We start from the raw sequence: 24,487 nt of genomic DNA, 5'->3' as shown, positions 1-24,487 counted from the left end.
ACAATTCACTCCCAATTTTTACCTGCGCGATTGCCCATGGAGAAAATTTTACTAGATGGGATGGCACAGTCCCAGGGTGCCTGTCTCTTTAGGAAAGTGCTAATGTGAGGGAACAGCATCCTTACGCCTCAGAGAAAAAAAGAATTTGAAAGAGGAAAGCATATCCCAGTGTGCTTACTGCCAACACCGCTGCTTGCACTCTTCCATGCCTCCTTTCAAGTATTCTAGCTATTTTGGTTAAACTAGAGCATAAAATTTGTGGTTTTCAGTCATATACTCCCTTTCACCTTCCTTCCATCTCTGGAGGAACAGGGCTTATTGCACTGGAGGGAAGCAATTTTTGTAACTGGGAAGAGGAGAGGAGATGCTACTTCTCCATTAGTTGTGATTTTCCCCATGAGAAGAGAAACCCCGGGCTCTGGGGCAGAGACCGATGCACGTGTGAAGTGTTAATGGAAGACTCTCAGGACAGTGTGAGTCTGCCTGCAACACCGACATCCCTTTGTCAAGCACTTTCTTACTAGTGATTAAGGGTCTGTTGGACAATGCAGATTAATTTGTCTTTTTTGTTAAGGTAACAAAGAGTAAATCCTCTTTCACAGCCACGAACACTTTGACTATGCAGAATCACTTTCTTGGAAATGAGATGAATTACTGGTGGTGATTCAAATCACCCTCCTCCAAAGAACTAACTAGATTTTGTTATAAACAAATTATGTTTTACACATGTAATGAATATATTCATTATCTAATTAAAGCATTTTTTCCAATTAAAAAAAATAGCTCTTTGACTATTCATTAGTTCTTACAATCATCACAAAGTCCCAGCTGAGACGTACCCAAGCAGTACCTGAGCAGCCTTTGCAAAACTATTCAATGTGAAAGCTGACTGTGACAGAACGTGATAAATGGAAAACAGAATAAAGGCAAGACAACTTATCAAGGCTAAACAGTTGTTTAATGTGATGCAATCTTGCTGTCTTGATTGTCTTGACAAAGAAAATGAGGGGCCTGTTATGGTGCTACACAGGAAATCCTTAAGAAACGAGAGGAGAAAACCGAAACGGCAGAGCAGACCCAGGAGGAGGAGAACTGTAAAACGGGCAAAGACACTGCTGTGGGGCAGCTGCTGGTGGCTTGGGCTGAAATGGAAATGCCTGAGCTGGAGGAAGGGATCTCGAAAGCTGGTCTCGGGATTCATTTCGCTCAATATATTCATTGGAGATACTGGCATAAGACATTAATGGGCTGGAAGTAGCTGTTGTTGAAACAGATACATAGAATGAAATATTGTACGGGATAACTTTCAAGCCTGGGGTGACAGCACATAAAATTTCAAAGTGCAAAATGAGAATAAGAGATCAGAAGCAAAAAGGTCCAATACACTCTGGGACCTTGTTAAGTAAAATTGCAGAAGAGGAGAAAATTAGAGTTATATCAATAGAAGGTAGCTCAATTAGGTGCTACTGGTGTGATTTGATAGTGGAAGAAGGCAAATACCTTCCTCTGATGTACCAGAAGTGTTTCTCAGATAGCACACATGAATGCCATGGTACAAAGCATCAGTCCTTACTGGCGTAGTAGAGCATCATCTTTGTCCAACAGGGATTTAGTCAGCCTTGAACAGGTACTACAAGAACACACAGGAACCAACGGAATGAAAGAACAGTATCTCAGGAAAGGGCAAAGGAGGCTCATCTGGATTCAAGAAGAGGTTGAGAGATGATGCAGTTGTGTAATGCATGAAAGAAGAAAAAGAGCTGTTGAAATGAAAGGGAAATGTTTGTGTAAGTAAACTTAGGCCTATATGATTTACAGCTACATTGTGGTTGGAAATTAAGAAGCCATGTTGCAGGGTGAGCAACCATAGCAGCCTAAACTTGTCTAAACCTGGGCTGTCAGCTGCCTGTGTTTCCTCTCCCTCCTTGCTGTAGCCTGTGAAGTGCCAGAAGCACGTGCTGTTTAGACCACAGCCAGACCTGCTGCCCGGGAGGCTGAGGCAGCCCTGCTTTCTGTTTTGGATGCTGTGGTTTCTGAAATATGGCTTCCATGTTCTTCAGGAACACATAGTGAGGACAATAAAGCAAATTTTGAGATTGATGCCCCCCAAATGAAGAAAGATTAAATGAGTACCTGTGGTAGGAAGCCCTTTTAAGACCTGCATTTATCTGGAGCCAAATCCCTCTACAAGGGTCAGCCACAGGGGCAAACCCCCCACAAATGTAGCGGGCAGTAAGTGATGCCTCCTTCAGAGGAGACTTCAGCTCTCCTTCAGACGTGGCTGCAGTGGCTCCATTTTTGACAAGTTCATGTCTTACTCATGTTAGCGGGCAGCAGAAAAAAAGCAAAACTGTTGAGTAAGGACCTGGCTCTTTGCACTTCACATACACATGCACACACAAGTGCACAGAATGAGCAGTGAGAACACTACTCCCATACCCTGCTTGGTAGAAAGCCTGCGATCTAGGAATGTGCAAGTGCTATTACAGATTGCACATTTAAACGGGTATCTTTCTATCTGCATTACAGGGCTAAAATATTCCTATAATTATAATAAGCAAAATCTGGCTTTTGCATTTCTAAAATCATTGAAGTAAGCAAGTAGGAAGGCAAAAAGATGGAGCACAGAATCTGTCATGAGCAGTGGGGAGCAGTAAGGGAACAGTAACCTGTTCCTTTTGCATTAGTGCTGGTGAAAAATGCTGGTAAATGTCCTGGAGGCAAGCCTGTTTGCAGAGCTCCAAGAAGGCTGCACTGCTGTGCCACCCAGGGCAGCGTAGTTCACAAGGGGTCCTTTGACTCAGACTGTGTTTTGTATCTTGTTAGACATCAGAGAGTGTCTGGTTAGGCATGCTGCAAAATTAATTGTCTTAGACACCAAGGCAGAGTGAACCTCGATGCACTTTTCAATATGGCATTTCTTCTCTGCATTTTTATGGTTTAGAACAAGATGTCTAAATGGCTGAATTGAGTGCATTAGGTAGTTGTATCAGGCCCCTAGAAGGGTTGCTGGTCAGCAGGCTGACCCCCAGCACTCTGGTGTTTGCATGCGTGGTGTTGGGTTGATATTGAGCTGACGCTGCATTCTCCATTTAGGGAATTTAATAAGCAGTTCTCTTGGACATACGGAATTTGCCATCCTTTCATTAGGGCAACTAGGCCAGTTTAAAAGAGGGTGGGGGAAGACACTAAGTGAGTTTTAGCATTTACTAAACAAAGAGATATGTTGAACAGAAACAGCAGAGTAACTTCACAGTGTGATTGTCACTCTCAGTTTGTTGCTTGTGGCAATATGCCTGACTGCTGGGATGATAGAAACCCATATAATATTTTCACTTACCTCTGGGCAGCATTTCTGGGACAAGGAAGCTGTGTACAAAGATATGGGATGTAGTTAATTGCATCTGAAAATATACAATCAAAATTTTTGGGCTGTGAGTTGGTTGTGGAGCATCTAACCAGAGTAGTTTCTGCCAGGCAGAGGGAGCAATTTCTGAGAGTTTTTTACAGCAGCAATGCCTTCTGCATTGGGATGTCCTCAAAAAAACAGGGAGAGGGGGGATGTGAAAAGTCCATTGTTGGGGTATTATCAAGAACCTTTCCTACTTTCCTCTGTGAATGTCCAAAATGTGTTTCTTTTCATATATTTCACAGCAGGATCCCTCCCTGGGATGTGTGTGTGTAATTTGCCCTTGGAAGCATTAAGAAAACTGATGTTTTGGGTTTGAGATCCTGTTTCTTAAGGGGTGATCATATTCATCAGATAAGCATATGTAATCCTATAGTTTTCCTCTGGTTGCAACAGTGGTAACAGCAGATCCATTGCATTCTCTCCATATTCTTTTATCTACATTATTATCTTGCTAGCTCTGTAGTGCAGACACTTTGCTGGTAGAGGCATTTGCCTGTGTCTCTTGTGAACCATTATCCTACTGTCTTTCCTTTCTCCCCACTGCTGGTAGTAAGAGTGTCCATTAAGGAAGAAGGAATTACTGCTGTCAAGAAACTGTAGCACTGGAAATGTTACTAAAACCTGTAGGTTTACTTGAAGAAGCAAAACCCGCTGCCCCCCAGGCCTGCCCATCCCCACAGATGTCCTAGGGCGAGGGTGGGTGAGCAGCACTGGGGCTGCCATTGCCGCTGCCGTTCACCCCCAGAGCTCACCCTCTTCCACTCCAGCCCCAGCAATACGGAAGCAAAGCTGCAAGCTCAAGTGTCCAGCAGTTGCTTGCCTGGATCCTTCCCGAGTCCCAAAACTTAAACAGCTGTCTTCTTTGCAGTCATGGTGGAGAGCAATGAACTAACACATTTATTAAACAATAACTGCTTAGAGGACAGTGGATAGATGTATAAACTCTATTCAGTTCGCATATAAGCACTTGTATTGTACATAAACTGCTTGAGGGAAGGAACGTATTCATTCTCTTTATGGTTACACAGTCTATGATTTTACCATAATGCTATAACGTTCACCACTACATTGTCAATAACATTATCACTATGTACTGGTTAACTGAGGCTCTCAAAGTAAAATTGGCTTGTCCTGATCCTGTTGTGAGTCAGTGGGAGACCTGGAGCAGAACACAAAACTCCTCTCCCAGTGCCACACTCGGAGCACATCAGAACTCTGTTTATTCCCTTCCCTTTCTGGGCTCCCAGCATTTCCCCAGCAGTGCTGACTTTGCTGTGACTCCGATTTACCATTGCAGTAGTGCAATCTGGAAGTTGGGAAAAAGATGAAAGAAGTGCAAGACTAATTTATTTTTCTTCTCATTACTCAGATATTTTTGTCTGAGATGACAGGGCTGTGCTCTGATGGATCACGTGGAGAGGGATAAGTGTGATGCATGGACTTGTGTGATGGGGAGGGATCTGCAGTGGCAGCCCACAGCAGGGCAACACGGCCCTGAGCCACGCAAAGTGCAGAGCCCTGGTAGGAGATAAGAGGCTTTGGGGCAGCAAACTCCACCCAGCTCCACAACCTGGCCTGTCCAGTGTGGCTGGCTGGAAATCACAGATTGCCTTAGCTAGCTGCATTTGCCACTTGGGGTCGTGGAGCAGGACAGGCGGCAAAAATTCCCAAAGGCACAAGTGAGTCCCATGTATTGCACAGGAGCTTGGGTGGTGACCACAGAACCAAGGGAAGCAGCGCTCACTGGCCAGTGTCTCAGAAACACAGACTTTCAGTTTCCTGCAGATCCAATGTCCACATTCCAAAGCTCCCCACATGCCTGTCTTCTACTCAAAACCCCCCCCCAAAACCCTGTCACATTGAATTTACACCAGAGACAGACTCATTCCAACAATGAGAAGAGTTGTTACAGCACTACAAAAGGAAAACATAACAGCACATCAGAACCCATGTTGTCTAACAGCAAATTGCCTCCCTGTGCTCTGAATCCTCTCATTAATCCACCCCACCGCTGACTGGGTGGCACAACGGCTGCCCCATGGATCAATACGAGCACAAGATTCCTTCACTTCTCCACTCATGTCTAGACAGCAGATCACTGTTTTTCTGAGAGTCCTGTGGCAGTGACTTGGTTCTGACCATTCTTTCTAGAAAATGTATGGTAAGAGCATCTGTTGTCCTTAAGAGCTACTCTACCATACAGCTCTGCTCTGCAAAGACCCCACACCCAATGCTAGATGTGACTTCCCCAAACAGACAGCTAGTGCTGCCTTCCACACAGCAAAATTTGTGACTCACTTCTCTTTTTCAGTATTAAAAAACCCTCCTGATTTAATAAAAACTTTTACAGATTTTCACTTTGGATAAACCTCAGCTGTACCTGTGCCCATAGTCCTGCCCCAGCTGCCATTACTCTGGGCAAATCTAAAGGTGCTTTTGATTTTTCCAGAAAGTTAATTTGTTCCATATGACTGACAGTAGGCATCTGGTAAACCTGCAAACTATGTGCACAAATCACCTCAGCTCTTTATCTTTCTGTCTCCAGTGCAAGGAGTTCACCTTTCACACTGGCTATGAGGTGCTCATACAGCGGCTGTTGGATGGGAGAAGGATGTGCAAAGATGTGGAGGATTTGCTCAAGCAGAGGTAAGAAAAATCAGAGTGAAAATGTTTGAACAGCCTCCATTTTCTTCCCTGTTGGGCATCTGGAAGGGAATAGTAGGCTGTTTCTGAATTTGGTAGTGATACTAGTTTGTGTAGAAAAGCCTGGGTGATTTGAATCCTAGCCTTTTGATGTGATTTGTGAAGGCAGATAACAAATAGAAATTTCAAAGATTTAAGAAGATTTGAGAAAGAAGAGAAGAGAAGAGAAGAGAAGAGAAAAGAGAAAGAGAAAGAGAAAAGAGAAAGAGAAAAGAGAAAAGAGAAAAGAGAAAGAGAAAGAGAAAGAGAAAGAGAAAAAGGGAAAAGAGAAAAGAGAAAAGAGAAAAGAGAAAAAAGAGAAAAGAGAAAAAAGAGAAAAGAGAAAAAAGAGAAAAGAGAAAAAGAGAAAAGAGAAAAAGAGAAAGAGAAAGAGAAAGAGAAAGAGAAAGAGAAAGAGAAAGAGAAAGAGAAGATTGAAAGACAGAAATCCAGAGCTCCATTAACACCCAGGTCATTAGTGGCCCAGGATCACAGAGTAGCACATACCTCCACAAGTAGCATTACTGAGTTTCCCCTTTTATGAGGAGCAAATGACTTTCTCTTTGAACATGCTGTTGCTACAGGCACTGTTTCAGTTTCCTGCAACTACCAAAAATGGGTGATTTTTCAAATACAGACAAAGCTACATAAGATGCTACCAAAAGCCTCTCCCAGACACCCAAGACAGCCAACATCACTCGCCAACCTTACCAGACTTTGAATAAAAATGTAGTTCATGTCTGACCTTTACGTGCTTCTTGGGTGCTGCTCAACAACAGCTATGGACAGCTGACACATTTGTAAGTGAGAAAATACATACTACACAGCTCCTCTGACTCCTTTGACATTCATTTTTGTACTTCAGTCTTAGAAAAATATACCTGAAATTTGCTTCTGAAGTAGCTGGGTTTCAACATGTAGCATGAGACACATACATGCTCATGCGTGACCTGTAGAAAAGACCATGCAATCCAGAGTGTACATTGAGCAGGTAATCCTACAGCAGTTCACCTCAGAACTGTCTCTTTACAAGTATTGTTCTGCTTTCCTCAGGCACAGCCTGTTTTTTCTTGCCATGCTGTCCCCAGCTAGCTTTCGGGTTTTAGGTTGGTGTCTGAAGGCTACTTTTCAGGCACGGGGTCTTCAAGGCAATGCGAGCTGTCAAACTGAACCCTGACTATTTCAGAGTGTGACGAGTCTCCCATCAAATTCTGAAGCTCTCTGAATTGCTTTTTTTTAACCACCAGTGGAAGCTCTTTTACTGCCATATCTCTCTCAGTCCTGAAGTCACATCTGTCTGATGGTAGTTTAGCTTCACTGTTTAAAACAGCTCCTTTGTGACTCATAACTTACAGAGATCAGAATTACATTGCAGGCTTCAGGAAGGCTCTGCACCGCAGCATGCACCTGATGCTATGTATGCCTGTGTTTCCTTCACAACATTACAGAGGTTTCTGCAAGTTACAGGATAAGGTTCTTCCTGGTTTGTGCTGGAGGCAGGAAGGACTTCCCACAAAGAATAAAAAATACACATACAGTCCTTGCGCAGATCTGAAAGCCACAAGTACAAATGTTTCCATGAACTTTTGCACACCCCCAGAACGTTCTAGTGAGTGTGCATATGTGTGTGTACATGCACGTTGGGGGAGGAGGATAAGGAGAAAAGATAGTAGGCATTGAGTTGCAGAAAAGTTTATTTCTGGAAGATGTTTGTTCAGCTTGTCCTCATGTCATTCATGGGAATGACCTAGGAGGAGATCAAAGCATGGGATGAATCCCTGTTCCTAGAGGCAGCCCATACCATGGGCTTCATGCCAGAATTTCAAAAGGGACTCTTGCAGCAGCTGCCCTAAGTCCTGAAACCAACTGCCCTCACTACACTAACACTTTATCAGTTTTCCACCCAGGTCAATTACTTTTGCTCACAAACACCCCTGCCTGGTCCAGAGGAGGGCCTAAGAGACTGGGAAGGGAAAAAGCTGTTGTATTCCAGGACAAAGCCCCATATTTAAAACACAAAATATGTTCCAGCTCCCAACAGCTGCAGGGAAACGTAGAAGAGGAGTGCAAGAGTACTGGAAAGCAGGAAAGGCAGCACCAAGACGTGAAAAGATGGTGTGAGCCTCCTGCCACACTCCTCTGACCCTGGGCTAGGCCAGGCCCATGCCTGAGGTTTCAGAAAGGGTCTGCAGGAGCTGGGACTGGCGTAAGAGCCGGCCATGCTTTTTCCCTGTGATACACTGTACTGAGCAAGCAAAGTGGGACTGTAGCACCGGAGCTCTTCTCATTGCTGTACACCCACTGGCACTAAGCAAAGTCTCTGACACAGAAGTGTTTATTATTATTAAAATCAGAAGAAAATCAATGTATTCTGCTACTGCAATATTATGTGTCTCTGGAGTATATTTCCATTTCGATGAAATTTCATACAAGTAACATGGAAATAAAGCGGTACCTCCGTGTGGCCTATCACCATATTTTGCACCCTGTTCTTCCGGGAGGAATCCCAAAGCAGTGATGTAGGAACACCTCGCTAGCAATTTCTAGAGCAGGATGACACCAATTAACTAACTATACATCTGGTGTTAGACACGTGGGAGCCATGGACAGAGACCAAGAACAGCCTCCACCCCGGGCTGCAGCGACTGTAGGCTGCTGTATGACCAAGCACTGTGGTTCCGCCAGCCTGGCCCATCTCCTCGGACTAGGGGAAAGTCCCCAGGACCAGCCTGCCTCAGATCACAGAAGATGGTTGCACCAGGACCAGTCTGCCTCAGGACACAGAAGATGGTTGCACCAGGACCAGCCTGCCTCAGGTCACAGAAGATGGTTGCACCAGAGCCACTGGTACAGCTGGTTACAACGCAAGGTGCTCATAGCCATCGGACACCGAGGAACAGTCAAAAGGGCCGTCAATGACCTTCCCAGAGACCCACCCCAACAGCTGCTGTGCAAAACCCACAGAGAAGCCCTCAAACTACTGGAACTCAGCAAACAGCAATAATCAAGCACAGCCTGACTGAGTGGGAAGGTAGATGGAAGAACAAACCATCGGGGTTGCATGGCCTCACACCCACGTCAAAATTCCATTTTTGAACAGAATACATTTCTCTAATTGCCAAGTTTCAGGCTGAAAACTGTTTGAAATGCTTTTAAACCCCTTTTGGGAACTGGAATTACCCTAAACAAACCGCTCCCCCCCATCCAACCCTAGCACCAGGCTATCTGTTCATTATTTATTATTGACCATTCCATCGTTTTTAACAGCTACTCAAAGACTGAAACCTCAGTTCTGCCCCCATCTCGCAACCAGGAGAAAGGAAATAAGATCTTTAGTACAAATACTTTTATTTTTTCTTTTTAAACAGAGAACAGACATTTCTTCCAGAGCTGGGGGTGGGGAAAACAGTGAAGAAATGATTGTATTTCTTTATTAACTATAGAAACAGAACTATGTTCCCGAGTCAGTAGTTACAGTTCCCCATTAGGTGAGACATCACATCACACTGCCCAACCTGTAAAACAGTCACAGCCTCACAGCTAGCAAGGCTCCTGCCCCCTCTGCCTCCCTGCCACTGTTCAAGCAGCACCTCGTGTTCCTAACAGACTTTTCCTGCTGCTCCTGGCTCCTATTTATTCACAACCTCTCTTCATTTTGAGGAGTCAGGTCACCCACCATCTTTCAGGTTTCTTTTGCAAAAAAGGACCTCTACTCTGAGCATCTTCTGTACACTTCTGTACACCTCTTCTAATTGAATCCAACTTTTGGGGGACAGAATTGTATGTAGTAATCATATATATGTATGTAATCATATAGTATGTACATATGTAAATACTACATACATACAAAATGTATGTACTAATCCACAGTAATCAAAGCCATGGAGATGGGCTTCATTTTCCCTTATTTCTTCTATAAAAAGCTCACCCAAATTATTTGAGAGGTAACTAATAGCACTAGGATTGAGGAGACAGAGAAATTAACGAAATTTTATTTCTCATGTTTTGTACCTTGTATGCAATTACAGTATTTATGTAAACGTGATCCTGGTACCACTAAGAGAAATTGAGTAAGTTTTTCTTTTAACAGAGCACAAGCGGAAGAGAGATATGGGAGAGAGCTGATTCAAATAGCCCGAAAAGCAGGAGGACAAACAGAAATCAAGTAAGGAATTCTTTTATTAGTAGTACAAAAAAAAGTGTTTCGGAAACAGTATCAGACTTGTGTGTTTTGCCTATGAATGGGGTCATAAGCTGCTCGCTGCAGTGTGTCACACAGCACTTCACAGTGCAGAGGAAAAATGGGGAAACACCAGAGGCCTTCAAAGCAGGATTCACAAAATCTCTGTTTGAGAATTGCTGGTAGGTCTTTACTGAGACAAGTTTTAATGTCAGGATTCCTAACAATGTTTAATATTTGCTTCCAAAAGCAAACTGATGTGAAAAAAGGGGAAAGGAGAAGGTTGTGGAATGTTTAGGATGGTGGCTTGGCAATTCTGGGAAGCTGGTAGACACTGAGAGACTGTGTCAGAACAAATGCAAAGTGCAAAGACACCAAAAATTAGCTTCTGCAGCAGGAAAAAGTCTGCTTAGGAATACAAACTCAAACCTCTTTGAAGGGACTTAATCTGAAACAAATCAATGGAACTACTGAAATACACTAAAATGACATATTTTTCTCTATCTCCTCTACTACTATCTTAGATCACATATAAATTGTGTTGGGAGGGGAAGATATATGTTGGCACTGAATTTAACTTCATAAACACTGCTGATAAACTGCTGCTATTATTGATGGTAGCAGCAATAATTAGATATTTTGTCATTATTGTAACCAGTAATAATACAGTAATAAGGCGGTAGAGGATGAAGATTTGTGGTCACAGAAGACAAGTCTGAAAGAGAAGACCTCAATCTAAACACAAAACAGCTGTATTGATCCCTGGGGCTTGCTACCCTCATCCATCCCATATCTCATTTCTTAATTGCAGTCTCCTTATTACATAGCTTTATCACTCTTGGTTTCCTGTTCATATTTTATTGGAAAACTTGACCTCAAACCCTTGCACCACCATGGCATGCAAGTGCCAAGCAATTACCCATAGCACTTGCTATCAATTTGGTGGTGGCGCATCCAGGCTGACAGGGAAACTTGCATCAGTCCAAGTGCCTGGTAGCGCAGAGAGCACTGAGGCTCACTCTGGAGAATGTGCAAGCCTCTCCTGCCCTGGTGCTCCATCTCTCCCTTGCTCCTGAGCAGTGCGGTAAGGTATAGCAAGGTTCCTAGCAAAGACTGCTGGAGATGGCTTCTACCTTTCTAGTGTCTCAAATCACAGATCTAATCAGAGAAAAGGAAGAAGAAGAAAAAATATTTTGAAATTAAAATAGTGAATTAAGGATGGATGGCTTCTTCCCTAAACAAAGGTGAAGATCAGCATTCCAGGATTAACAAAAGGCTCCACCCAAATTTCTTTACTGGCCATGGAGGGTAGGCAGAGCAAACATGTTCAGAAACAGACAGCTTTGGTTGCCCTTCTGTGACTTAGTGGATAACTCATGGGTCTGACCTTTCCTAAGAGATTATAAGAGCTTGATTTAGGGGCAGAGCCAAGTCCCAGAGTTGGGATATGGATCCAAGTTCCCCTCAAGTTGGGGGAAGTTTGGACTCGGGTCCAGCTCCACTTTGATCCAACAATTTTATAGCTTGGCATAGAGAGAAGGCTGAATATACCGACAACATTTACTATTTTTCCATAAACCCATGCCTGGCCTGGGTGGTGACCAGCTTTGCACTGATATTTTCATCAGAGCAAATGTCTCACTGTATCTGTTCTGAAGCAGAGAGAAGACACTTTGCTTTCTGTCATTCTGCATCCTCTGGCTGTTTGAGTTACACAGATGGGCAATGATGGGCATTGGTCTAGAGTAAACACTTCAAAATCAGGGAAAACTACAGTCTATTCAGGGCAGGAACAACTCATGAAAATTAAATATTTGGTTTTAATGCCCTAAAAATTTTGACATGGTGTGAAGTTTCTCTTTGTTTATATGATGTTGATTGCTGACAGCGCCTACTACTCCCAAGGTCAGTCCTTCAGTGAGGCCAGAGGGAGGGAACCTATATACTACCTATAATAAGAAAAGCTTGAAAGGACTATGCTACAGCTGTCCTTGTGCATTATTCCTGTGCTTCCTCTTTACAGGATTCCATATTATTGCCATAGCACATCGAGTCCTAATAGTATTACAGCTACTTGACAGGCTGAACAGGGCTGTTTGCATCTTTAAATGCAGCTTTGGGTAGCAGTATTTCTCAAAGTCTAATGAAGGTGTTGTGCAGGTATTTGTACCTAAAATTTGCATTTGACAATCACCAAGAAAAAAAGTATCTTCCAGGGTTTTTTGCAGAAGATTTTACAGAACTTCCTGTGCCATGCTAGGTATTGCAGAGGAGCCGGAATTACTAATTTTACATCACTCATTTTCCCACTAATGCACAATTATTATCCTTTAGTCTTAAATTCAGTCATCTTTTAAACATCTGAGAGACTAAGGCTTCTGTCACTTCTCCTGGGAAATTATTTCACACCCCAGTAGTTCTCCATATCGGGAAGGTACCCAATACCCTTTCAAAAAGTCGATAAAAAGAACATAGGAAATCAGTCTGCAACAACCACCCAAAAACTTCCAGTACCAGAAAATACCCAGAAGACCTTAAGAGAAACAACTGCATGACCAATCAATTCCGTTTAGCACAACTTCTGAAACTAATTATTTGGCTGCAAAAACTTCCCATCACTCCCGCAGGACAAAGCGGTGCTCTGTGGCCGCTACGGAAAGCAGAGCAGCAGAGAAGCGGCACTAAGGCAGCGTGAGCAGCAGTCCCCCCCATGCAAAGGCCTGTTGGCAAAGTGTCCGTGGCAAACCCACACCTCAGCCAGTGCCAGATCTACTGAACCGGCAATGGCAGCACCACCACATGCAATGGACAGCCCGGCAGGGCCTCGTGTGCCAGTATCCACCCAGGAGCAGTGTGAACAGCTCTTTCCAACCTCAGAAATGCAGTCCCTGGCAGCTGCCCGGACCCCCTGATCTGAAAGGAGTCAAAAAACGCAGAGAACCCCCCACCTTGCTGTTGCTTCCTGCGCTTGGGGAGGAGAGGGGTCTGCTCAAGGGAGGAATTAGGCAGCAGTGGGGAGGTGCTGCCTGGGTTGTTACTTCAGCACAGTCAGGGCCAGCACAAAACAAGAAGGTGAAGAGAATAAGCATCAGTAAATACAAGCAATGGGGAGAGGCCCGGGGAAGTCTATGGCACACTGCACCAGGCAGCTGCCATTGCTGTAGAAAACAGCTCTCTCCCAAGCCTCCCCCCTACTTTAAAAGCTTTTAGTTTTGAATCAAAGAAAAGAACAATTTCAACATCTTTTCAGACTCTTCCCTTCTCCCCCAAACTTTTGCTTCAGCTGGAGCAAATTGCTGAACTCAGCTAAATGTATAATTAGATTCAACTGCCCATTTTTATTCACTGAAAGACAGATGAAGAAACATGCTGCTGACTCAACAGAAAGATAGTAGGGAAGGCTCGCTGAAATGTAACACCAGCCCTGGGACTACCCTCCATTGCTTTGAGAAACATCTAGGTGACAGCAGCCACCAGGTTTCCATCCCACGTGCTGTCCGGTGCCTGTTCCCTCAGTGCTGTCAGGGCCAGAGGAGAAGTGACCCCTCAGGCCCCGCACTGCTCCCGCTCAGTCAAGACACTTCACTACTGAGTATCAGCAGTAATACAACATCATGACCTAGGACAAGAGGACAGCGTTGTGCCTCCACCTCTGCAGATTCCTTAGCACCAGAAATGTGGGAAACCGCTTTGACCTGAGAGCTAGCAGGGGATGAGTTTTTGTAACTGCCAGGGGAGGTGCAGCTGACTTCAGTGAGGTCCTCGCTGTTCTTTTTCAAACCAATATTGGAAATGGCCATAGCAAGCCTGCAGCTACAGAAAAATTCCTAAGAAAACTAAAACGAGAGAGGTAGACATGCCGCAATGAGGAGAGGTGCTGCAATCACTTTTTGTTTTATTTTTTATTTAAAAAAAACCAAAGACAGGGTTTCTAAAAGAAGCTGGTGCTGGTTACCATGGGCATGGCAAACAAACACTCCAACTTCCAGCTCAAGAAATAAAAGTTCCCTGTAAGCGCTACTTAACCGCCAAAGGACACAGTCGTTCAATGTTCAGCCTGATTCAAGCAAATTCAGGCGTTCCGGCTGCTTGCCCTTGCCTCGAGCACTGCAGCTGGGAGAAAGTACTTCCTATAGGGAAGGAAGATACCCTCTTTCCAACCCATGACACAGATCTAACTCAGCAGTTGCTATAGGCCTTGGCAAGTTCATTCTAATGTACAGAAGGATGCACATACTTGAATCTAAGTGTAAGACTGCAAGAAGGTTCACACAGGCTCAGACCAAAACCCCTTCAGCCCAATATTGTGTCCCCAACACTAGATCCCAAGGGAAGAACAGAAGAATAGGGGAAGCATGAGGGGACATTTCTCCTAAATAATCTTCTAGCCTTAGCAAATGGTAGTTCAGGGGCTGCCACACCAGCAGCAGCTTTGTATGTAATAGCCTCCAATAGAGTTTTCTTGTGTCTTTTTCTTATTTGAAACCCTGCAACATTTTCACATCTACCGAGTCTTAAGGTAAAGCAACGTACTTTCCTGTTAAGTGCAGAAGTGCCATTTTCTTTGTTGATTTTCAGCTCACCTCACCACACTTGCCATGTGAGATCAGACATGCATGACAAAGGCAGATTAGCTTCTTTCCAGCGGGGTTCCTCAACACACCTCTGCACTGGTGAGCTGCACTCCCACTGCCTATTCTGGTTCTTACAAACAACTCAGGTCCGTAATAACGCCAAGGCTATGGAAAAGGTCGGCTGCTTCCTTCAAGCTAATCACCTGGATGTGTCAGCACAGTCCTGAGAATGTGTATGCCTGGGAACATGGGTAGCTGGGAAGTCTTAGTGAAAGCATTAGAAGGAGAACATGTCAGGGCTAAAGTGTTTAAAATTTTTAAAGATGTCTTCATTCCTACCTTATACTATTTTCAAAGCCCTGTTAACCCACTTTTTTAAATAAAAAAAAAAATAATCACAATTTCATAGTCTCTACTCATAAAATAAAATTTTAAAAAGTTGATTACAAAGCTACAGCCGTGTATTCTTGGCAAATGCCAGGTTACACCGACATCCAGCTGGGGAGAGGGAACTACATGTTATTAAGTTTAAACTGCGGTATAGTTTTGCGCTCACCATATTCTGTGTTGCACACAGGGGACAGGATATGCAGAAACTGGGGATTTTCAGCTGAGTTACAAACTGAGATCAAGTTTGCAAGTATTTGATGGTAGCACATGCAGTAATGATGTCTCAACACACTATAGATGATTCTCAGCAGAGCTTGTGCCTTTCAGAGGAAACACCTTTCAGGCTGCAAGGTGACAGAATTTCCAGGCAGTAGCTTTGGGCAGCTCTTTAGCAGAACAATATGAAAACAAAATATGGTATGAAGCTCAGTTTTCAGATACATCCTTGGCTTCAGCTAAAATAGAGCCTCTGGAAACTCCATTCTTTCGTAAAATAACTGATGTAAACATGCAGTAGCTGGTTAAATTCTGCCTAGTCTGACAACAGCTATTTTTGTCATTTTCTCTGTTTGTCTCTTCTCATGTATATGAATTCCTGATTTTTTCCTTCCCTCTTTTCCACTACCATCTCATTCAGACCTTGGGAAAGGGTAGTTCCTTCAAGCCCATGTCTGCTCTGCCCTTTTCTGCAGCGCCTGAAATAGAATATTTCAGTGAGTGTGAGATGGGGGAATCTGTAACGAAATGCCAATTGCTGCTTCCTGTGTATAAATATAGAGTGTGTGTCACTTAATATACAGAATCCTCTGTATTATTCACACAAAGCAGGCATTTTTGAACTGAATCTAGAAGTCATTTTGGAAGGTCACATCTTTCCATGACTAGTTATTCTCCACTCAAATGTTCTGAACCTGCACAATTTATATGCTTGTACTTTGAACTTTCAGGACTCTCTGAAAATGGGCTCAAGCACATACTCTGAAAGACCTAAGCCTCTGCTCAGTTCTTGTTAAATCCAACCTAGATAAGTCCTCTGGTGATGAGGATAGACATTTTTGAGCAGTGCTGCTCTCTTTCCAAGAGACATGAGGAAACAGTTTTATGTTAAAGGCACAAAAGTTGTTTTGATTGTTTTATGCTTTGATATGAATGGCATAGGTCATTCTGGAGTCACAAGGGGTCTAATTTTGAGTCTATGGGCACAGCTTTACATAGAAGAGAAGGTACATGGAGATACCATCCTGCTTGCTCCTCTACCCCAGCAAAGTCAGGGATGATGTGTCCACGCTCCCACTAACTGGCCCTGAAAGTGACGATACAGGCCCCTTTCCATTCAGTTTGGGGCTGTTTCCTCTTCTGGCACATATCTGAAAATATCCAAGCACCAGAAGCAAAACACATATGCAGACACACCACAGCACTAGAGGATTTCTTGCTCTTTCATGAAAGATATGCTACAGCCAACCTGACACTAAGTCTGGCCTGCTGCACGGCGTGGCCTCCCGTAACAGCTGATACGACTATTCATGCTAGCTAATGCCTTGATATTGTGAATTTATAGAGACAGAAAAGTAGACTCCACTGGTCAGAGAAAGGGTGCTGCTCATGCCTTTTCTCCACTACAGGTGGCTTTGACATCACACCACAGCTGGGACCGTACAGAAATCTTTCCAGTTGCATGGAGTGGCATTGCCTTTCTGTTTATAGCTCCTCTGAGAACCAGAAGAAAACATCCTGGCAAAATTAATTCTTTGATGCTTTCACCACATCCCCACTAAGCAATGTTAGACATGATTCTCTTGTGAAATACTCTGGCCTGGCCTAGGACTTGGTGGTGAATTAGTTACCTCCCTGTTAAAAGAGCGCAACATGTCCCCCTTCTTTTCTTTTTTGCAATGCAGACAGAATCCCAGGTGCAAATTATTTGAAACCAGATGCTTCTGAACTTGTTTCCCCACCCTTTGCTACTGCCACTGGGCTCCACAGAAAAATGTTAGTGAAACCCACACTGGATCTTCCCTGTGTGGCAGGAGGAAAGACAAATGTTAACCATGGCCTCAGAGGAGATAGGTATTTGGTTGGTTTCCTTACTGTGTTATCAGGATCTAGGTTACTGGAGGCAGGGGGTAAACACGGCTGCTGGAAAATGGTCTGTAGAGTTCATCTGGCAGAGGCTTCTCTCAGTTTCAGAAAGAATATTTTTAAAAATTACAATAAGAACAGAACATTATAGACCACATTGACGTTAAAACAGAAACCCTCCAGAAAGGAAGGTGGGGTAATTTCACCGTCTATTCACCAAGCAAAGGTAGAAAAGAAAGGAAATTTAAAAAGAGTTGTGGTTTTCCGGTTAGAAGAGCCTGTTTGCCTTCCTGTGTAAGGGTGTAAAGGGACTCTCTGAATTACTCAGTTAAACCAGTCTATAAAGGCAAAGTACTGAAAAAAACCATAACCAAACCATCAAGCCTAAAGATGCAAAAAAAGAAGAAAAAGAAAAAGCTCCAAATCACACCACAGCCCTGGCTTCTGCATATATAAATGACCCGCCAGCCTGCAAACTCAGAGCTAGAGAAAATTATGAAGTGGAAATGCTTTTTACAGACTATGCTCTCTCCTCTCCCATCACGTCTATGCTGGTATCTCTGGTGCTTTCTTAAAATGGACTCTGGCTTGCCAAAAACCAGGACATCAGGCGATCTGTCGTTACCCTTTCATGCCCTTCTGTAACTCTACCTTGTAAGCCCACTTAGTTGCGTAGGTCCGTCTGGACGAACAGCGTAACATCTCTTTCTGCTCATTCCCACCCGTTCTTCACAGCCCAGCACTGAGGCCTGATTTCACAGCGTGGTTTATTTATGCTGTGCTTCTGGGATGTCGAAAACCCCGGGGAGCATCAAGGTTTCAAAGCCTCCGTAGGCTGCCTACACCATTTGTGAGTCTTTGAAAGGAGAGTGAGCTGTGCCACATGGGGGTGCTCAGAAAGCGTAGTATGGAGGATGCTGCAGAGCAGAGCTGCTCCAGCTTCAAGGGTGACTGAGAAGGAAAAATTTGCTGGTGCTGCATTCGAGACAGAGGGTGGAGCTGGTTTCGCTCTGCCCTTCAGACTAGGGCTCCAAAAGCCAATTCCCCTTGCCCATCTTTATTGCACTCAGTTCAGTCGTATCCATTGGCAAGGTGCAAGAACAGAGAAATGCCTGTTAACATTCACAGTCACAAATACAGTGGGATTAAAAAAGAGGCTGCACATAAGGAATAGCGCAATTCCTTGCTTCATGGAGTATTTTATTACATATCCTGATGGTAACAAATTGATGATATTGTGCTTGTTAGCATGATCAACTTTTGTTACCAGACTATTAAGAGTTTTATCTCTATGTGGATCTTTGAGATTCTGAGGGAAAGTTTTTTTCTCTAGATTCACAACCCATCCTTAGAAGTTTATACTAATAAAGTGCACTTGTTTCTCCTTCACAGCACACTGAAGGCAGCATTTGAAAGGCTCAAGCAACGTAAGTATTTACATGTTTATTTCTGACCCAGGTAAGAGGCACATGAAGTGTTCATCTCCTCTGGGGTCTTTCATCCTCTGCCCCCCTCTATTTCCAATTTTTAATCCCAGTCTGTAGTGTGGAGAGTGGAGGGAAAGGACACTCACTGAGAGTCCTCCAAGGCTGGGCACTCAATCCACTCTCTGGTAGCAAGGAAAATGGCTTATTGCTCACGTTAGTTTTATCTGGATCAAGTCACAAAACATCAACTCTGTTCCCTCTTCTGCAAACCACTGATGTCAAAACAACATGCTTTCTAAACGCGTCCAAGGTTGAATGGAAACCTTTCACACACAGAAAATGCTACACCATCACAGCCAACAGGACAGCATACCTGGCTACTGGCACCTGCTGTTTAGATGAAAGCACCTTTTGAAAAGCAGCTGGTGAATTAAGGTATTTTTAGAGCCTGGGTGGGGGAGCTCAACATTTCTGGAAAATGTGGGGTTCCATTTCAGAGGCACCAAAGCAAATAAATGCAGAGAAGTTACCAGCCACTTCAAACAGCACCAGCCAGGTGCTTTGAAATTCAGCGTGTCTTTGCTGACCCTCGGAAATTCTCAGCTTGCAACCTTGTCTAATGACATTTGTGCAAGGCTGGATGCAACTGGCAAACAGCTGCCACGAGCAATGACAATCCAGCAGTGTAGTGGAGGGAAAGCAGACACAGGGGGTGAAGGAGCAGGTCAGAACTCCCTCCCTCCCTCTGCACCACAACATCTGATCTCCAGCTCCAGAAGGAAAAGGGGTGGCTGGGGTAAATGGGGATATGAAGAAATGCAGCTGGCTCTGCACTTGCCAAGGCTGCTCTGAGCAGGTGTTGCAGTTCTGCAGTGAGGAGTCTTGCCCATGCATTTTGCAGGCACTCGAGAGGACCTGCAATAAGCCCCATTCGGGTTGTGTGAACCCTCGACAACATCAGTGCATGCAGAAACATAGGAAGGTCTTTTTTAAGGCTGCCCTGTTCACTGCAAGTCACTCCCAGAAACATCTCCTGAAAAATGTAACTTCATATTTAAAGACCTTTCTATTGACTGTATATGAATTCTGATTTGCTTTAGAAATCGAAAGTGTTGGAAACTCTCATATCCAGCTGGCAGTAATGCTGAAGGATGAACTGAAAGGCATAGAGGAGTTCCGAGAAAGACAGAAGGAGCAAAGAAAAAAGGTGAGGAACTACAGAAATATTGAAACAGATTGGGTCACTGGTCCACGCTGGTGACCTTTGTCCAGTCATAGGCTGTGAATGCTGTAAAATATGATAAAGCATGCCCAGTGTGCCCTGTGCACTCCATACACTAGACTGGAAATAAAGCAGTGCTCAGAAAGCACTCAGTAGATAGAGGCTTTAGTTACTTTTACTCTCTCCAGTGTAACTGCAGATTCTATTATTGTTCCTGTAAGAACTTAATCCTTCCTTTTCTCTTTTTTATACCCTTGCTAATTGGCTTTCTTTTGTATAATCCTGCATGATCTCCAACGTGCACTAAAATAAAGGGGTAACACAAACATTTAAAAACATAAAAGCAAATGAGTATCATGCTGAATGCAACACCAATACATGTCGAATTACAAATTTTTTGAATAAATAGCACCTAGTTGATGGTGTATAATAAAAACATACAAGTATATTTAAGGTGGTTTCATCCCCTCTGATTTTACCAAGCTCTAAGTCCCTTGAAAAAGTATCTCTCAACAGAGACAACAGTGGTAACTCTCACACCTTCTCTGGGGTTGAAGGCAAAGATGGGACAGCCACTTAACACTGAAAGCACTGACTGATAGAGGAGTAAAATAAAATATCCAGTTCTGGTCTAATTTTAAACAAATTAAAAGGCATATGACCAGTATCCAATGCCACAAAAATCTTGTATCTACAACCCTGACATAGGAACTTGAAACAGCAAAGAACTCTGAATATGAAGTGGGTAAAGCTGAGATTTGAGTTCCACAGTGATCTGATGAAGCAAATAAGGCATATAAAAGCAGACAGCACGTAGTTCATCAGCACCTAGTTCATCAGCAGTTCTATCCCACTCCTCACCCATTGCCACTAGGATTTGCAAAGAGGGAAGCACACTCTCTGTTGAAAACAAGCCTACAACTCAGCTGGAAACAGTTGAAGGGGCCTGGAAAAAAAAAGAAAACCTGCTCTGGAGCCTTAGGCAAACTTTTTTCCTCCATCCAGCATGTGGCTGTTAGGAAGTCAACATTATACATGCTAGATGGTGTCAGCATTTTTGGTAACCTCCCAAAATGCTGTGATTCATATTTCACTGTAGCTGCTTTTGGGACTGTGCTATTTAGTCCAACGTGAAGCAAGCCTCTGGGTAGCCCCAGAGTTTTGCTTGAGCAGAATATAAAGATTAAAGGACCAAAAATCCTGAAGAAACCCATACCCTGCCAAACAGGAGCATATCGCGCTGTCACATAAGGCTGTGCATACCACAACTAAAGCAATAAAAGCGAATTCAGCACTGTCCTTCCACTGCTGACCAGATGACAGTCTGGAAATCAAATCACATTGAGCATAAATTTGCCAGAAGCAATGGAATAAAAATTACACGTTTGTGTTTGAAATGGACAACTACCCTTGCTCACATGGGTGAGAAGCAGTTTGGTCTGCAAAGATGTGGGATCCGGCTCTTGCACCAGCAGGAACTCCACTGCTGGCAGAGCTGATGGGCACTGTGACTGGGTGTTACGCTATTTAATCTCCTTATGGGAAAAAAAAGAAAACAACAGGGAGGAAGAAAATTAAGATCTACATCCTCTCTGCTATTAATGGAAACCACTGAAGCAGAATTGTCTTGGATTTTTTTTTTTTTACCTGGCACTTGGATGCTCTCTGTACCACTTAGAAACCTGTCATTTATAAAAACAGAGTGAAGTAATTTTCCCCACAGGCACATGGCTTCTAGAAAGGCCCTGACAATGGCTTTCCTATCCTGACACTAAAAAGGGGAGGAGAAAGTCCAAAGCAAGAAGTTCTTACCTCTGCGTGTTTCTTACAGTACGAGTCTGCAATGGAGCGCATGCAAAAGAACAAACTGTCCCATTATAAGAAAACGATGGAGGTAAGCAAGGGGGTTTTGTGCAGGTTTCTTGATACAGACTGACCCCAGTTTGAGACAGGGTGGAATCTGTATCACATGTACCTATATTTAAAGAATGGGGAGGGGGAAATATGTGCCTCCTGCTACTAGAAGGAGGCTCATCTTCCCTGCTACACCCACTGAAGAGTCTCCAAAACAAATACGCAGAAAGTTAATGTGGAATGAACATTACTCCAGGTCAAACCAGATTTCATTCTTTCTAGGCAAGGATACTTACAATGTAATTTTTCATACTGTAAATACAATTTTTAAATTGGTGAGGGAATCTTGTGAATAGGAGGAAACCTCTCCAAGTGGAAAGCTTGCATGTACAGGAACTGCAGGCAGCTGGTTTTGGTTTCCAATGGGCAATTGCCTCTAAAGAAAAGTAGTTGCACACCTGCCAGCGCTACAGCTGGAACTGTACTGACAATTTTTATTTAAACATGGTTGTTCTAAGTGAGTCTCCAAGACAGGGAGGTCTTTTGGTGCAAATCAGGATTTATTTGCTTCTGGGGACTACACTGAGACTGTTAGCTATGGGGTGCTGGCTCTGTCTCACAGCTTGGAGCAATGGGCAAGGCATCATGCTGACTTCAGCCACCTGATGCTCCAAGTCACTCTGCAGAAAGGACAGCCCATCCTCAATGGCACCCTGGGAACATGGGCCCCCAATTTTGTCTCTGTGCTGTAGCTCAGACAGACGTCTGATGCACCAATGGTGCTAGAGCTGCCTGTGCATTTGTGACTACCCCCCTGCAGGGAGCTGGCTGCAATTGTACAAAGCAAACAATTTCAGGGCTGCAAGAAAAGGACCCAATTTCTGCTGCCAGCCCCAACTCCAGTTTTTCAGTTCTATCGTCTTACGGTATCATTGGAAAATTTTTCTGTTGCCCAGACTTGGGCACTGATGTTCTCCCCCAGACTGCAAAATGCCTATAACATCACACTGGAGACAATCCAGCCTTGTTCCCTAACCCAAACCCTCACATCTGATTTCATTTCAATACAGTCAAAGAAGACCTATGAACAGAAGTGCAAGGAGGCGGATGAGGCCGAGCAGTCCTTTGAACGGACAAGTGCTTCAGGCAACCAAAAGCAAACAGAAAAGGTACATTAGATGACAGACAGAAAACTGTGGGGTTTTCTCCTTTACCAGGTACAAGAGAACACAATTTAACAACCCATTGTTTGGGATGCCAGGGGCTGCTTTCCCTTCTAATTAACTTCTTACAATCAAAATTAAACCAAATCGCCTTCCCAAGAAGGTCTTCCTCCACAAATTCCTTTAGTAATCCTGATCTTGTTCTGTGATAGACCAAGCATTTTTAAAAAGGCTGGGAAAGGACTAAATTACCTGATTCATTTATGCCAGGCTATGATCTAATTGTTCTATGAATTCTGAAGGGAAACTGAATGAGATTTTTATCAGAGATTACTCACAGAAATAAAGAAACAAGTCAGAAGTATTCATGCAGTTAGTTTTGCCTTTTGGTCACTTACATTTAGTAGGCATAGTATCTGACATTAAAATGCATATTTTTCCTCAGTATTTTTCTCCTTATGGTTAATTTTATTTCAACTAAATTTACAAACTCAAAAATAAATCATTGGAGATTGAGACACTGCAGTCCTTCATTGCATTGTCTTGATACTGGTAGCTGACAATTCACTAACTTTTAATGGGAACATTTTACAGCAGAACAGACAGGAGAAAACAAAATAAATTAACTCCCTTTGGCTCAATAAAAATCAGTGCAGTGTAAGCAAAAAGGGTCAAAAATCATCTCAAGGACGGGGATGGAGACTAGAAGCAGATCAGAACTTTACATTTTATTTCTAGCATTTGCTAATCTTTGATGAACAAAACCCTCTAGCTTAGCTGTAAAGAGTGGATGAAATCCTGGCCCTACCGAAATTACACCAGAACACTTAGCAACTACAATGGCATCAAAATCTGACCCAGCTCCTTTCATGCAGAAGGATCCCAGGGTGCTTCATTACTTCCACACACATGCCAGCATGTTTGAAAGGCACAGAGGCATTTCACAAGAAACACGTCAGCTGTTTAATTCTGCACTCACAAACAGTTTGGGCCAGGAAGCAAGTAAGAATGAAGCTTATGTTCCCAGTTTACTACACATTTTCTAACCAGCTGTGATGAGGAATATGGGCATAAGAAACCGTACCTGAGCCTTTCCTTGAAGGGCAGAATGGAAGAATGTCTAGAGCTGTGCATTAATGTACTGTCATCACCATCTGTGCAGAAAGACCTGGGAGTACAGAGCTGTCAATAACAGCTGTATTTTCATTTGTTAAATGCTGCAGGTTTTAAAAAAGAAAATTTCTGCTTACAGTGAATTTTGCTTTTAGGCTTCTGAGTTATGGGAATAATCTAGCATTTGCAGAGTGTTTTAAAGGCTGTGTTCTTTCCATTTGTGTATTACATGAGGAGCTTGGAAAATGAAGAATTCTAACTGCCATTTATTTCTGCTTATAAATATCTATTTCAAAAGTGCATCAAACACTTCAGAAAAAACAATTCAGCCAGTAGACACAAACTTCAGATCGATCACAGTAGCACTGAGCTCTTATGGCAGGGATAT

The 24,487-nt window shown here is 43.4% G+C and overlaps 1 protein-coding gene across 3 annotated transcripts in view; it reads left to right on the top strand.

The window, feature by feature from the left end:
• Positions 1-24,487, top strand: part of PSTPIP1 (proline-serine-threonine phosphatase interacting protein 1) — a 54,821-nt gene that overhangs the window by 15,524 nt on the left and 14,810 nt on the right. For all 3 annotated transcript variants that reach the window (XM_055805692.1, XM_055805694.1, XM_013297809.3), the window contains 6 exons: positions 5,958-6,058; positions 10,185-10,259; positions 18,713-18,747; positions 19,848-19,954; positions 21,801-21,863; positions 22,894-22,992. In XM_055805692.1, the coding sequence (XP_055661667.1) occupies positions 5,958-6,058; positions 10,185-10,259; positions 18,713-18,747; positions 19,848-19,954; positions 21,801-21,863; positions 22,894-22,992 (480 nt within the window). The remainder of the gene's footprint in view (positions 1-5,957; positions 6,059-10,184; positions 10,260-18,712; positions 18,748-19,847; positions 19,955-21,800; positions 21,864-22,893; positions 22,993-24,487) is intronic.

The sequence above is a fragment of the Falco peregrinus genome, chromosome 1 (assembly GCF_023634155.1).
Source record: "Falco peregrinus isolate bFalPer1 chromosome 1, bFalPer1.pri, whole genome shotgun sequence".
Lineage (NCBI taxonomy): Eukaryota > Metazoa > Chordata > Aves > Falconiformes > Falconidae > Falco > Falco peregrinus.
This window is presented reverse-complemented; position numbering and strand designations above follow the sequence as displayed.